At 38.7% G+C, this 15,686-nt stretch overlaps 1 protein-coding gene across 10 annotated transcripts in view; it reads left to right on the top strand.

The window, feature by feature from the left end:
• Nrcam (neuronal cell adhesion molecule) overlaps positions 1 to 15,686 on the top strand; it is a 95,026-nt gene that overhangs the window by 54,829 nt on the left and 24,511 nt on the right. For 4 of the 10 annotated variants that reach the window (XM_023719445.1, XM_023719443.1, XM_004634972.2 and 1 more), the window contains 9 exons: positions 1,077 to 1,201; positions 3,141 to 3,242; positions 4,964 to 5,161; positions 5,259 to 5,329; positions 6,161 to 6,386; positions 6,948 to 7,063; positions 9,141 to 9,345; positions 11,682 to 11,804; positions 12,583 to 12,768. In XM_023719445.1, coding sequence (XP_023575213.1) covers positions 1,077 to 1,201; positions 3,141 to 3,242; positions 4,964 to 5,161; positions 5,259 to 5,329; positions 6,161 to 6,386; positions 6,948 to 7,063; positions 9,141 to 9,345; positions 11,682 to 11,804; positions 12,583 to 12,768 — 1,352 coding nt within the window. Of the gene's footprint in view, positions 1 to 1,076; positions 1,202 to 3,140; positions 3,243 to 4,963; positions 5,162 to 5,258; positions 5,330 to 6,160; positions 6,387 to 6,947; positions 7,064 to 9,140; positions 9,346 to 11,681; positions 11,805 to 12,582; positions 12,769 to 14,012; positions 14,049 to 15,686 lie in introns of all 10 variants that reach the window. The other 6 variants (XM_023719444.1, XM_023719450.1, XM_004634973.2 and 3 more) reach the window with 4 other exon arrangements.

Consider the following 15,686-nt stretch of genomic DNA (forward strand, 5'->3'; position numbering starts at 1 on the left):
CCCTCATAGTCTTTTTTTTTTTTTTTTTTTTTTTTTTTTTTTTTTGTATTTTGGTAGAAATGGTTTCTGTGGTTTGCTGGCAGCTTACCTAAATCTGTGGTGACTAATGATTCCCGGTCATTTGTTCATGGTCCCCAAATACTCTGTGGTCTTCCCCTCTCTGTGCCCATAGTTGCATCCTGGCCTGTGTCTCCACTTATTTGCAAAATCTGATTTGAGAAAGAAGAGAAAGAAGTATGAAGAAATGACTTTCAGGTTAAGTCAGCTGAGCTGTAACTTAGAAATTACCTGGGATGACAGCTTATGATTCATGCGCCTTCATGAACATTATACATGGGTGCTGCATGCATTGTCTTTTGAGCCGCTGAGTAATTTTTCATGTCTGCAGATAATCCCTGAAAAATTCTCAGTGGAAACTGCTGATCTGAATCTTCCTGTTCCTAGTGATAAAACAGGTTACTATTGTTTACATTCACTTTCTCCTGTGAGACTTCACACTGACAAAAACTGAAATGAAATTTTCTGTAGTAAATAATAATTTCCTGGGCTGTAGATATAGCTCAGTGATACAGTACCTGCCTGGCAAGTGCAAGGTCCTGAGTTCAATTTCCAGTACCAAAAAAGAATTTAAAAATACACACTTTGATAGAAACTGAGCTGAATGAGTAGTAAAGTGGCAAAGCAGATAGTAAGGGTAACTGTAGAGCTGCCCTCATCTCACCTCAGGATGTTCCTAAGGACTTTTATTACAAAGTTATTTTATTTTTTAATTGACACACAGTAATTGTGCATATTTATGAAGCATCATAGAATATTTTGTTTGGTCACTTTAAGAAAGCTTTTCTGACTCCGTGGTCTGGTTGAAAACCACTATACTCAATATCCTTCCTACCCTACAAGTCTCATTCATTCTCATTGTTTTATGACTCGAATTATTATGAAAGTTAAATATGTGTGTATGCATTATACAGGATTTTCATCCCTCTTTGCCGAACTGTATATTGTCCTTTTCTTTCATCAGCTCAGTTTCTTTCATGATGTCCACTTTGGCTGCTCTGAACTGGTTCTGTTCACAGGTTCACTGTCAACAAGGACCACTTGGTGGTGACTGATGCGACAGACAGTGATGGGGGAACCTACACATGTGTGGCCAACACGACTCTGGATGCTGTGTCTGCCAGCGCCGTACTCAGTGTTGTTGGTAAGAACAAGAACAAATATGACACATCCAACTTGCCTGTGTTAGACTGGAAAGGAGACAAAATAAATATTAAATGTTTGCTGGTTGTAGTTTCCTAACTATAACATAGATACTTTCTTTAAAAAATGCCTTTGAGTCGATAATTTTAGTGTACTTATGCTGTGTGTCAGGCTAAGATAAAATGGCATATATGTACACTAGAAATGTTTTTATATAAGAAAATTGGGGAAAATAATCTTTTTATTTGAAATTAAAGGTTTTTAAAAATTCCAAAGTTGCTATTGCTTGCTTATTAGTAATACATCAGAGCTAAATACAGGACTTAATTTTATAACCTTAATCATGTACAGTCTTTGTCTTTTTATGCTATCTTGTGTCTTCCCCTTACTAATTTTGATTAAAATCCTCTATATTAATGTCCTTTCTAGCTCCTACTCCAACTCCAGCTCCCACTTACGGTAAACTAATATGAGCCTTCTTTCTCTATTTTCTGTCAAGCAGTTTCACATTACTTTCTTTTCTCTATCAGATTATTGTATTTCTTTAAGAAAAAATACTGTCAGTTGTTATGTTGTATCCCTCATTTACTGCACTAAATCATTTCTTCATTGTAACTTTAGAATTTTCTACTGAGTTTATTGCTGGCTGTTTCTGAATATTTCATCTGCTATTATTAAGTCATCCCATTTGATAAAAGTCCCTCTTTGATACAATCTCCTTGTATCAAAGTGTTTTATCAAAAGTCAACATTGATATATTATAGAATGAAAAATTGATGTCTTGGATTATTTCACTAATTAGATTTTATTTCTACTAAAATTTGTTTTAAAAAATGTTTTTGGGGGACTCTGTTTTCAAGAAATTTACATAATGAGGAAGGAAAAAATTGATGTTTAAAACAACATGTAATGTTTATGTCAGAAAAAACTCACTCCCTGTGTGTTATCAAAAGTGAAGTCTCTTGTAGAAAGACCAAAAGGAGGGTTACATCAATGTGGTGTGACTTTTCTGTGACTGGAAAATAAATCACTAATTATTTCCAACAAGCTTTTGTTTAGAAACATCACATGTATTATTTAGCACATAAATACAATAACTACTTTTGTGGCATAATCTCAGTTACATGTTATATAGTATCAGTAATTATTATGTAGAAAACCTGTCCTTTGTAGACATTAACTACTTCATTATTGATGAGAAAGAAGGTCTCATGTATTTATTTGGCCTCTAGTCCCTCAAGAGCCAGAGATACTTCAGAAGCAAGGCCAAAACCAAGGCCCAGGGGAGAGTGTTAACTCTACATATCAGAATCAGCTCTTGATGAAGCAGCTCTGCTTCTGGTTACCTGTGTCCCAAAAGGTGTCTAAGAGTAAACACACCTACGCATGCTGAGGTTTACCTACACACACACACACACACACACACACACACACACATATGTATATACTCATATACATATATAATATTTTAAATATTATATGCGTTTTCCTTCAGGAGTCCCACAATCTATCATTCAGCATGTTTCAAAAAGGATTTTTGAATCTTCTTGAAACAGTGCATTTGATTTACCTGTATTTGTTTTCCAGCCTTTTCTATTCTGTTTCCCATGGATTAGAAATCAGACTTTGGTTTATCTTTATGTTTGTGATTGTCCATGTTTTAAGACATGATGAGAGTGCTGATGAACCACACAGGTCTGCCTCACTGGTTTTGATTGCAAATGATTTTGTTGCTCTTGAAAAGCAAGCAGAACTCCTTGATGGGTTATCTGCGTGTACTCGTGTGTTCCCAGCAACCTCACTGGTTTCCGTTTCATTTCTGTTGCATGCTCATTGACCCTTAAGTGTGCTATGTTTTTAAAATGTACCTTCTGTGAAAATATCATAAAGATGAACCTCTTATGAATGGATAATTAACTATGTTTGTGCTTGATCTACAGATGTCCCCAATCCTCCTTTTGATTTAGAATTAACCAATCAACTGGAAAAGAGTGTTCAGCTCTCATGGACCCCAGGAGATGACAATAACAGCCCTATTACAAGTATGTGGTGTTATTTGCTTTATTACTGATAAACCGAGACCATTTTTCAAGCATTTTAAAATATGTAACCTTGACTCCTCGCAAATATATTTACTATCAGTCTCTGTTTCATTACTGGTAGAACAAAAATATTTATGTCTGTCTTCAGAGATGGTGATTTCTGACTACAGCTTCTATAACAAGACACTAGTTGATGGTTAAAGTTATTAATTCAGCAAATAAATGATTGTTATTTACAAGAAGTAGGGAGATGTGTCTTTTTGTTTGTTTGTTTGTTTGGTACAGGGTCTTGCTATGCAACTTGTATTCATAGTGATCCTCCTATCTCAGCCTCCCCAGAACTGAAATTATAGGGGTGCACCACCACACCCAATTTCAGTGGCTGGCACAGCATACCCATACCCAGTGGCTGGCAGGGCATGTGGTACTGGTGATCAAACCTCAGTCCTTGCTCTTGCCAAGCAGGTGCTTAGACTGTCAAGCTATCTCTACAGCCACAGGGAGTTGTATCTTGAGTTATTTATTTTGCTCATTACTTCTGGGAGAAAAAAGGATAGGAGAAACAATGCTGAAAGTTCCCACTATAGAAACTGAAACTTGGTAACAGAAGTGGGTATAAACATTAGGTCCTAAAGAATAAAATGAAATTAGAGACCAGGTTATTAGGGCCCTAGTAAAGCTTAATAAGTTAGAATAAAGGTAAACACAAAGGTTTAATTGTAAAATTAAAGAGCTGGCTAAAAGAGCAGGCACAATCACAACCCTGAAATTCATTATTTCCTTGAAGTATTGACTGTAGGAAGATTGTCCTTCTGGTGAAAGCTTAAAAGGATTTCCAAATGATGGGTGTTCTGGTTTGCACTTCCAAGAGAAGCAAAATATTCCCAATAAAATCAACCAAATGCTTCCCTACTTCTGACTTAAGAGGTGGAGCTTTCTTACCTGATCCTGCCTCAGGACAGCTGAATCTTCCTGCTAATCGAGCACATGTGCTTGAGCTGCCTGGTCAGAATGCTTGGAGACTCTTGTGGCATACATGATGGTATTAGGTTTCAAGGCATTTCTCCTCCTTCATTCATTCACTCATTCACTGAACAGATATTTATTGATTCCAATTATATGCTACACATTGTTCTGAAATAAAAGAATAAAAAAGTCTCTGCTTTTATAGAATCTGTATTTTAGATCAGGACAAAGATATAAAATTAGTATTATGATGTTATTGTGCATACTTTCATACATTGTCTATACAAATACATATGTACACACACACACACACACACACACACACACACACACACACAAAGATATTAATCAGTCTACCATTAAGGGAGAGCCTATGGCAAAGAGTATTAAATGACAACCTTCCCTTAGGAGGAACCAGCAGTACGTGCAGGAGGCCACATGCCCCCTGGTTATTCTAATAACTGGACCCAGCGAGGGGCCTTCAGTGAGCCATCCCTACTGCAGTGTTCTTAGCAAAGGCAGACTTTTCCCTGGGGCTCGTCCTTGACCTGAGGAGACTATTCAGAACTGTTGTGCTATCTGGGGTTCTTCCCACCAACTCTGCTCTCCTTTCCTTCTCTCATGGGATTTTTATTCAAAGTAAACTAATTAGTCTTTGGCAGCTCTTGATTATCCTGTTAATCATCACTCACCAGCAGTCTACCCCTGGTTGACTATATTGGCTGTCTTGGGTTTGTTCTGTGTATTGTGGCCAGAATTCATCATTGAATATGAAGATGCCATGCATGAGGCAGGGCTATGGCACCACCAGGCTGAGGTTTCTGGAACACAGACCACAGCCCAGCTGAAGCTGTCTCCATACGTGAACTACTCCTTCCGGGTGATGGCCGAGAACAGCATTGGGAGGAGCCTGCCCAGTGAGGCCTCTGAACAGTACCAGACCAAAGCCGCAGGTAAAGCAGGACTCTAGGAATAGGAAGCAAAGTGGAAAGGTTTTCTATTCTTTGTCAAGGAGCAAAGCTTATACATATGTGGTTGTTTAACTTCCAGAACCAGATAAAAATCCCACAGCTGTGGAAGGATTGGGATCAGAACCTGATAATTTGGTGATTACTTGGAAGGTGAGCTCTACTCTTCAGCTTTACTCTGTTATTTTTTAAGAGTTAGGAAAAAGTTGTTTTAAAACAATATCTGCATTAAAATCCCATTTCTGTAAGAAATACCTTTATCTAAGAGGGAGTATTGGGTAGTAGGTAGTAAGTTTGATCTCTGGAGCCAAAAAGAATAAATACAAATCCCACCTCTGCTACTTACAGTGTGATTGCCAATGGTTGAGTATTTGTTGAGCATCTCCTTGAAGAGAACAATAATAGAACCAGCTTCATACAATGAGAGGGATTAATGCATATAGAGCATCTACAATAATGCCAATCTATCTTAAAGCCAACATGCTTACTTATATGCACACATTTGTATGTGTAGTTATAATACACACACACACATAGACACACACGCACAATGAAGTTAGAATAACAGCCCAACTTTTTTAATAAGGAAAGAAATAGTTCATAAATTTCAGTCTCCAAGTAAAATGGACAAGATGTACTATCACACAAACAAGAATGCATAAAAGAATCTAAATAATGAGAATGTTCTCAGACTCACCCACCCTTACCTACACAGACAGACTTTGAAAGGTTTGTGTGGTAAACCTTTCAAACCACTGCTTTAAGGCAGTAATTTACAACCTTTGAAATGTAAATCCCTAAAAAGCTTTGAATCTTATCATAAATGAGAAAAGATAAGAAGTCCCTGGAGAAAATGGTTGCTAGCATGTATTTTAGGGTTTCAGGGCTCACTTTCTTTTGGCCTGGGAATTGGATTTACTGTTTCTGTAAAAGGATGTATAGTCAATGTGCTTTATAACCTTGGGATATTTGGCTTTTCTTTAGCCCTTGAATGGTTTCGAATCAAATGGGCCAGATCTCCAGTACAAAGTGAGCTGGCGCCAGAAAGATGGAGATGATGAATGGACATCTGTGGTTGTGGCAAATGTATCCAAATATATTGTGTCCGGCACACCAACCTTTGTCCCCTACCTGATAAAAGTTCAGGCCCTGAATGTTGTGGGGTTTGCTCCAGAGCCTGCTGTAGTGATGGGACATTCTGGAGAAGACCGTAAGTGTCTTGTGTCATTTCCTCTCTCCTTTTCTCCAGGACAACCCACCAGGGTGCAAACCAAGGCTGTTTCCAGATGTGCTTAAGTTTGCAAGGGATGAAAACAGCAACTATTTTTGTAAATTTATCTGACTTTAAATAGCATGCCATGCAAGAAACAGAGAGGATTCAGGGATGGAGTGTAGCTAAGTGATAAAGTATTGGCCTGGATGTATATGTCCTAGTTTCAATCCCAGCACCTCAAAAAAAGTAAGGAATAGATGTTCTGAATATTAAAGAGATTAGTTTTTTTTAAAGAGTTGTGTTCTCATAAAGTTAAAGGGACAGTTAACAGAGAGAGAGAGAGAGAGAGAGAGAGAGAGAGAGAGAGAGACAGAGAGAGAGAGCTCTACAGCGTCTATCCCGATAATAACATGGACATTTAATAATCTATAGAATAAAAATCTATAGAATGGAATGCAGGGACATGCTTCAAGTAAAAATTACTATGGATAGCGATATGTTTGAATGAAATTTAAAGTACCATTGATTCTTTTCTCTGCTTCCCTCTCCTTTCTGCAGTCCCTATGGTGGCTCCCGGGAATGTGCGTGTGAGTGTGGTGAACAGTACCTTGGCTGAGGTGCACTGGGACCCGGTGCCTCTGAAAAGTATCCGAGGTCACCTGCAAGGCTACCGGGTAAGTAAAGGGTGTCACACCACATTCTTTCCTTAGTAACAGGGCATTAGCAAATGCCACACATCCACACACCCTAGATGAGATTGGAATGATTATTGCTTCTCTTGATGAACTCTTGATATCGAGTTCATTTGTTTCTTGCCTCAGGCAGGATGACATCTAAGGGACCATGGCTAGAGGTAACTTGAAATTTTACTCATCCAAAATGAAAAACAAACTTAGCAAAAAAAGATTATACAAATGAATGTCCATTTTGTATCTGTGTATTCAAAGTGGTTAGGATAGATATATAGTTACATTCTCTTAATGAATAGAATGATTTGTTGTAAATAGGATCTCAAGTCCGCATCTTGTACAGCAATTAACCACTAAGAAGAATGTTTGCAGTGTGTTAATTATTGAAACTGTCCTAGTGATTTGATTTGAAACTGTCTCATTGCTATTTGTTTATCAATAAAATTATGAAAAAAGAGAAAAAAAAGTTTTCCCCATTTATTCCACAGATCATCTAAAATTCTGTGAACTGAGGAGTATGTGTAAAAAATAAGGAAAATTAATATTTATTTATTTATTTTTGTGGTACTGGGGATTGAACTTGGGGACCTTGTGCCTGCCAGGCAGGCACTTATGCTGCTGAACTACTCCTGGCCCAAGAAAACTAATTTTTTTTTTTTTTTTTTTTTTTTTTTGTGGAACCAGGGATTGAACTCAGGCCCTTGCGCTTGCCAGGCAAGTGCTTATTCCACTGAGCCATCTCCTGGGCCCAAGAAAACTAATTTTTAAAGAACTAAAATATAACAAATTATGCTTAGCTTTAAAGTAATAGGGACCACATGTGCTGAACATACAAAACTATCCCGATAATAATATGGACATTTAAAAAATAATACAGGGCTGGTCAGATAGCAGATTAAAGTACCTCCTCAGGCAGATGCAGGGACCTAGGCTCAGGGTTTGGTCCTCAGTGTGCCGTGCCAACCCCACCCCCGGGGCACACTGAGCCTGTGATTGAGACTAGGCATGGTGGGGTGCATCTGTAATCCCAGCACTTGTGAAGCTGAAAACAGGAGGATCACTGTGAGTCCTGTCTGTGTAGTGAGACCCTGTAGACCCTGTGCTAAATACATTAAAATAAATAAATAATACAGATTATATTCATGTATTCCCAACTGCATCATTTTTGTGAACATCAATTATCTTTGCTTTTGGTAAGCACAGAAAGATTGATTCTTGGAGATCTTCAGTTGACAAGCAGCCAGAGAACCACACCTCACGTGCACAAACCCACTACCTTAATTTCCTAACTGACCTCTCTAGGTTCACCATTAGTACTGCATCACTGGTCCCCAACAGTGGCCGCTTCTCTATACGGGTGGCTTCTCTTGAAAAATACCTCTAGATTCTTAAGAATTTGTGAGAATTGAATAAGCAGTAATTCTGGATCTGTTACCAAAGTGAACCAACACTTTGTTTTTCCATCTCTCTAAAGCCTGTGCCTAATACAAAAAAGTAAGTATGTATAATTAAGTGACATGGACTGGCTTAGTGGAACAGCCCTGCAATGCAGTAGGAGCTCCCCTGTAGCTTCAGAAAAGCTGCTGAGAATCCCAGAGGCTCACTTCTACCATAGGGATAAGAAGAAAAGCCTCACTATAGTGTTTAAAATTAGCTAAATAATGTACTATACATGAACATGTATTAAACATTGGGCAATAGTTTTGTTTTTAGAATCTTTTACACATGTCCAAGACTTCAGTCCTTTTTGCTGTCATCCATTTGCCTTGTGTTCTGAGAGAACCATATGGGTTCTTATTTATTTTACTTACACTTCTTTAACAGGGTAGTGTTGTCTAGCTTTGTCAGGTCATCTTCCTCATTATCTGTGAGGTTCTAATCCTCTTACTCAGAATCCGTATTCACCCCTTGGCAACAAGCTTTCTTTTAAATTGCACCAAGGGAATTTTCTGGGAAAATGACCATTTTATTTATTTTTTTAAAATGACCGTTTTAATTTGTGAACCTGAGAAATCTTTTGTGTTCCTTTGTGCATCCCTGACTTCGGTTCTTGCTGTTCCAGATTTACTACTGGAAGGCACAGAGTTCTTCCCAAAGAAACAGACGGCACATTGAGAAGAAGATCCTCACCTTCCAGGGCAGCAAGACCCACGGCATGCTTCCCGGGCTGGAACCCTTCAGCCACTACACACTGAACGTCCGTGTGGTCAATGGGAAAGGGGAGGGCCCGGCCAGCCCCGACAGAGCCTTCAGCACTCCCGAAGGAGGTACTGAGTGGATGTGGCTCTGAGAGCCGAGAGCACATGGCCTGACCTGGGAGCATCTGCGTGACAGGAGGGCCTTCCCAGTGAAGTATATTCTGGGAGACCAGTGTGAGCTTCCCATAGAGGAACATAACATACACAAAGCTGGGAAAATGTCATTCATATGTAGTAGCATAAGTGTACATTGGAGGCTGGAGAACCCAACATGCTGCCCTGAAACACCCTTTCCTTGCTCTTAAAAAAAAATGTCCCCACTGCTGAACTTTTTGTTCAAGTCTTTAGTTTTCTAACCCAAGGCACGCTCATTCTGTAGCTGCTATATGCCTCAGAGGCCTCACCTGAAAAGTGTAAGACCTAACTGCAACATGTAAGACCTGGAACCAAAATATCTCTAAGTGGTAGCTGACCCCTGTAACTTCTTTCCCCGTGTGCTTTCATGATTTTTTATGGTGCTGAGCTGAGTTAAAATGTTGGCAGCCTTGACCAAATGGATTGGGAAGAAAAAAGTGATTATAGCACAATAGGGCCGCTACAGAAGGTAGCAGGGAAGACGCAGCAGTAGCCTGGTGGAAAAGTTTGGGTAAAACAGACACAGGAACCTTATGGGTGAGAGAATGGGGACCATAAGGTAAGGACAGAGATTTTTATTTTATTTTTTTCCTCTTTTTTTATTTTAATTTTTTAATAGATTGCAAATTGAAAATAAATTTTTACAAACATAAATGAATATAACAATAAAAATTGTCCAAAATAAAAATGAAGAAAGAATTTACAGATCAGTCATAATAGTTCACTGTGTCAAAACCAAGAAACTTATATCACAAAGTAAAAAAGAGTAGGCAATAAATATTTAAAAATTTAAAATTTCTGAATTTAGTTCAACTTATAATACCGCATTTCCAAGAAAAATGAACCTTTTTGCACAAGAAATTTAAATAAAATCATACCAAGATGCACAAAAGTGAAATTGTCCAAAACTTATTGTAAAGAAAAAAATCATTAAAGCATATACATAAAAAATATTAGCTATGGAGGAACAAAATTAAATAGCATCTTATTCCACATTAGAAAGAAAACAGGACAGAAATTTGTAAAAGGCTCTAAAATTATCTTTCGTGATTTTGAACTTTGCATCATCCAGCCTGGATGATGGGGCAGATCATTTCTGTGGAATTCTTGGGTCTTTTTTTATGAAAGCAGTTCATAAACACAGCGTGTCCTAGCCCCTGATTAAGGATGGGCTGGCTCATGACGTTGGCAGTGGCTCAACAGCCTTGTGTCCCAGCTCCAGACCTCAGTCTTATGCCTGGAGGGTTGGGTTCCTTCAACTATAGGCTTCCATCAGTGAGGCCACACTGGTCTTGTGGACAGCTCAGAGGGTTAAAGTATAAAGAAGAGAGGAAGTGGTTGTCTGAATACACAAAAGTATTACAGGTTCAGGCAAAGGAGACAAAGTGGCAAGGGAGAGGCAGAGGAATGGATACCTTTAGGATTAAGAAGGTGGAGTTGTCAGGATTTACTATCCCAGGAGACAATGGAAAGAGCAGAGGGAGGGGGCCAGGGAGATGGAGAGAAAGTCCAAGTTGACCTCTTGGTTTCTACCCAGAATGAAAAAGGACAGTGGTCTCCTAATGAGTTTCCATGGAATATGGTAGGGTAGGCAGTGACTGAGAAAGAGCTGCCCATGGTTGTTACCCTCATGAGGAAGTGAATAAAAAACCAGGCTTGCCTCTGGTAAATTCGCCAACATGCCACAGAAAACCTAACGCCCTGAGGCTCTCTCCAGAGCCTCACATTTGCCAGCACTGTGCCCTTGTCTTTTACTCCCAGATCCTGGGCAGCTGTCAGCTCTTGGGATATAAATGGTTCTGCACCTGGGCAACTGGCCAGAGCCCAACGCCCAGCAGGCAGGGTGTCCTCTCTGTTTTCACACACCTGGTTTGTTGGAGAAATCTGCTTGATGGCCCAGAACACAGCTGCTTCCACTCTAAGGTCTGGTTAGAGCAGTTTCACTTAGCACTCAGCTGGCTTCTACTAAGACACTATTTGTAAATCAAGTATTGTCTCCTGTAAATGTGTGTAATTTGGGTGCAAATAAAGGCAGTCATTATGTATTTTGAAAGGACAATTTTTAATGAATTTAAATGGAAATGATGACAGAAGACAAGAATAAACCAGTTCCTGTCACAGTTTTGTATTCATGTATTTTCAGTGGAGTCAAGAGCAAGTTGCTGAAAACCAAAATCTTGATCAATTGTATGAACTAGGCAATATATGTCATTTTACTATATTTTTAATATCTTAGAAACTTGTGGATTAACTACATGTTCTCATTGAAGTCCCCAGTGCTCCCTCCTCTTTGAAGATTGTGAATCCCACACTGGACTCTCTCACTCTGGAATGGGATCCCCCGAGCCACCCAAACGGCATTTTGACAGAGTACACCCTAAAATATCAGCCAAGTAAGTCACTGGCAGAAAGGAAAGAGAGATACAGAGTTCAAAAAATAACACTACTGTTAGCTAAAACACACAAGCTTGTTCCTTCTTTGTGTCTGTAGAATGTATTCATATGCCTTCAAATGTTATTCCAAAAGGATCTTAAAATTTTTTAAAAGAAAAACAATAGGGGGGCTGGGGAGATGGCTCAGTAGAGTAAGTGCTTCCCTGGCAAGCACAAGGGCCTGAGTTCAATCCCCGGTTCCACCAAAAAAGAAAAAAAAAAAAAAGAAAGAAAGAAAGAAAGAAAGAAAGAAAGAAAGAAAGAAAGAAAAGAAAAACAATATATGTGCTACTGAAAATTAAGTGCTGTGTATAACAGAACAGACTTTTGAAGGTCTGGGATTTAGGCGGGCCCTTTCATTAAGTTAGATGGGCATTATGTATAAATAGAAAGTGCTAAGATGGGTGGGTTCTTTTGACACAAAACTATGAAAGGAAATGTTTGAAATTATTTAACAACACAGTATATGACTCCACCTGCGAAAACAGAGAAAAAAGTACTATTGTGGTTCAAGCACAAAATTCCCCTGGTTTATAAACAAATGGAGAACATGTTCCCCCTGGCTGTGTGATATTGCATTGTATATTCAAGCAGTATAGGAACTGTATGTGGTTATAAATTACATTAAGTGAACAGTGAGCAGGATTGTAAGTCACTTGTGTCAGTTTTTGGTTGACACAAATATTTACTGTATTCTTGTAATTAATGAAGAATGCACTTGTTATTTCTTATTCACAGTAAACAGCACTCATGAATTAGGCCCTCTGATAGATTTAAAAATTCCTGCCAACAAGACACACTGGACTGTAAAAAATTTAAATTTCAGCACTCGGTATAAGTTTTATTTCTATGCCCAAACATCCGTAGGACCTGGAAGTCAAATTACTGAGGAAGCAATAACAACTGTGGATGAAGGTAAGATGGGTATGTACGAAATCCATATAATTATAAGTATCCTGAAATAAAAATCTTTACTGTATTTTCTCTTTCCTTCTTACCATGGAGTGTTCATCTTACCTAAACAAATACTTATTTGCAATTCCTCATTCTATATATATCTTCTTCTTTATAATAGTAGAATCAGTTATTTAGTTTATATTGGAATGACTTTCTGATATTTTTGTAATTCCATGTGAGATTTTAAAACTTATACTAAAATATTAGAGTAAAGGTGAAAAATTGTAATATTTACCACACTTGAATTCAAAGTTCAAGGCAATATTTTTTCTGTGAATAACCTTATACATACATAAACATACTTGTTCACATATAATGCATATATGTATGAACACATAGAAATATATAATTACGTGATTTTGCTTCTGGCCCTAATTCATCAAATATCATTGCTAATCCATGTACTGTTTAATGTTTTCTAGTAAAAAAATCAAAATAGTCCTTAAAGAGTACATTTATTTTTGTTAGAATAATGAGCTTTGTACTTTGGCATGTTATCTGTTACTGAGAAACCAAAATAACCCCATTAAGTATTCGTACTTTTAAAAAGCACAGCATCCTAAGGGCTAACCAGATAGCTCAGCAGACTAAAGTACCTGTTAGGCAGAGTGCAGTGGCTGGGGCTCGATCCACAGCATGCTGTGCCAGCCCCGCCCATGGGGCACACTGAGATGACCCCACACTGAGTTTGAGACTGGGTGTGGTGGTGCACACCTGAAGTCCCAGCACTTGGGAGGCTGTAAACAGGAGAATCACTATGAGTCGGATCTACATAATGAGACCCTGCAGACCCTGTCTTAAATACAGAAAAAAAAATTTTTTTTAAAAAGCATCCTAAAAATTTGAGATTCAGTGAAAATGATCAAAAATATTTTGAGAGATTTTCTGGTTTTGCATGTCTCTAAACTATAAATTGTTTAAGGAGCCATAGCATAAGAAATTGACATTTCTATGTAAAATTTGGTTCAAAAAATCCTTAGGCCTTCCTATATACTAGGTAATGAATAAAGCACCTTAAATAACGCGTAGATTTACATATTGGAGAAGTCTGGGGACACTGACATATTTTTGTCCCCTGTACCTAATATGGTACACTCATTTTCCTTGCATGCCTTTGCATTTTAATAAGTGTTTCTTGTATCACTGTACATGCTCATGGATGTGTTACATCTAACTATATAGTGTCCTATTTCTGTTTCCCTTCATCAAAGCTGGTATTCTTCTACCTGATGTAGGTGCAGGCAAAGGTAAAATAACTCATCTGCATGACTTTATACATGTGTGAATATGCAATGTTAAATGTGGGGAAGTGCAGCATGGGTAACAAACAGAAAATAAAATATGCTTGGGACCACCAAAAGGAGATGATCTTGACTAATTATGGCTTTTTAATTAATTTTTAGTCATTTTTAAAAGTTGCAATGAGTAGCACATATTGAATTCTCCCAAATTTTTTGTCAAGACATATCTGTGGTGCAAATCCTAATCTTAATTCTTAATAGTATGATTTTGGCTGGATCAGACAGGACCAAAACTGTGAATTTGTCACAGATCCTCTATATGGTCATCCTACATGTCAGGAGTTTAGCACTATTAGTCCTGTAATGAAAACAGCCCGTGGGAAACTAAGTCAGCTGAGCTTCCCCTCATAATCCAATTTGGTCACACTCCTGGCGGACACACGGTATACCCTCTGGCACCACACAACACTATCCATTTGAAATTTCAGCGCAACATCCTAGAACTGGCTTGGGTAGGTCTTTGCCCACCAATGAGTCTTCCAGTCAGCCTGCATGTTTTGCTCTGCGATGCTCCTCCATCCTGTCTTCCCTCACTGCTCAGGTCTTCCCCTTCTGAGTCATAGGTAATAACAGCTCATTGTGTCAAAAAGACTTGTTGGGGGCATGCTGCTTGATAAGTTGTAAGATGTCTTCTGCCTGCAGCAGTACCAGAGATCCCCCAATCTTTGCCCACTCAGAGCAGCAGAGCCCGTGTCCCTGGGTCTTTCTGAAGGAAGTATGTCACAGTCAGGGTGCCTCTCGGGCTTTGACAGAGCAAACCCTCACTCTGCAAGCAGGAATGAAGAACAGAAAACCAAGAGCCAGAGTTTTGTCCTAAATTATTCAACTGTTGTGAGCTTAGACTTGATACTTTTTTTCTGTTTTCTAAGAAATTTGCTAATGGTCAGAACCTTGCTAAATTATAAAATGTGTATGTGGCAGCATTTAGAGTGATTTAATAGAAACTGTCCCTTTTCGTAACCTTGTTCCTGCTTTCTCTTTTCTTATTGGTTAGACAGATTGCTGACTTCCATTTTGGCAGACTTGTATATACACTTAAAATGTCCGCTCATTTTCACTCCCCCAGCACACCACTTGTGCTGCCCTTCTCCCTTAGTTTCACATTTAGGGAGAGAAGGACAATCTTAATAATACTATATTTATGGTTTTTGGCTGGGGAGATGGCTCAGTAGGATAAGCGCTTGACTGGCAAATGCATGGATCTGAGTTCAATCCCCGGTTCCGCAAAAAAAAAAAAAAAAAAAAAAAGAGCATATTTGTGTTTTTTACTTAAAAGGACAAAGTTGGAAAAGTTCAAATTTTCTACAAAACTGTAGAAGTATGTAAAAAATATTTTATATGTATGTTTCTTTTCTCAGGCTAGGTGTCAGTTAAAATCATCAATCATTTTACAGTGGTTCAGGGGAAGACTTGCAATGAGCCTGGCCTCTTCCCCTTCCCAGGGCACAGGTCTCCACAGCGTGCGGAGGCGGGCAGGATCACTGCCTCGGCACGGCCGCCGCGATGCAGGCTGCGTGTGCTGCGGGCAGGCAGGAAAGGACTTGAGTCTCACAAACATCACCTTCTGAGTTTTTTTAATATATA

Source organism: Octodon degus, unplaced genomic scaffold (genome assembly GCF_000260255.1).
Source record: "Octodon degus isolate 3935 unplaced genomic scaffold, OctDeg1.0 scaffold00068, whole genome shotgun sequence".
NCBI classification, from domain to species: domain Eukaryota; kingdom Metazoa; phylum Chordata; class Mammalia; order Rodentia; family Octodontidae; genus Octodon; species Octodon degus.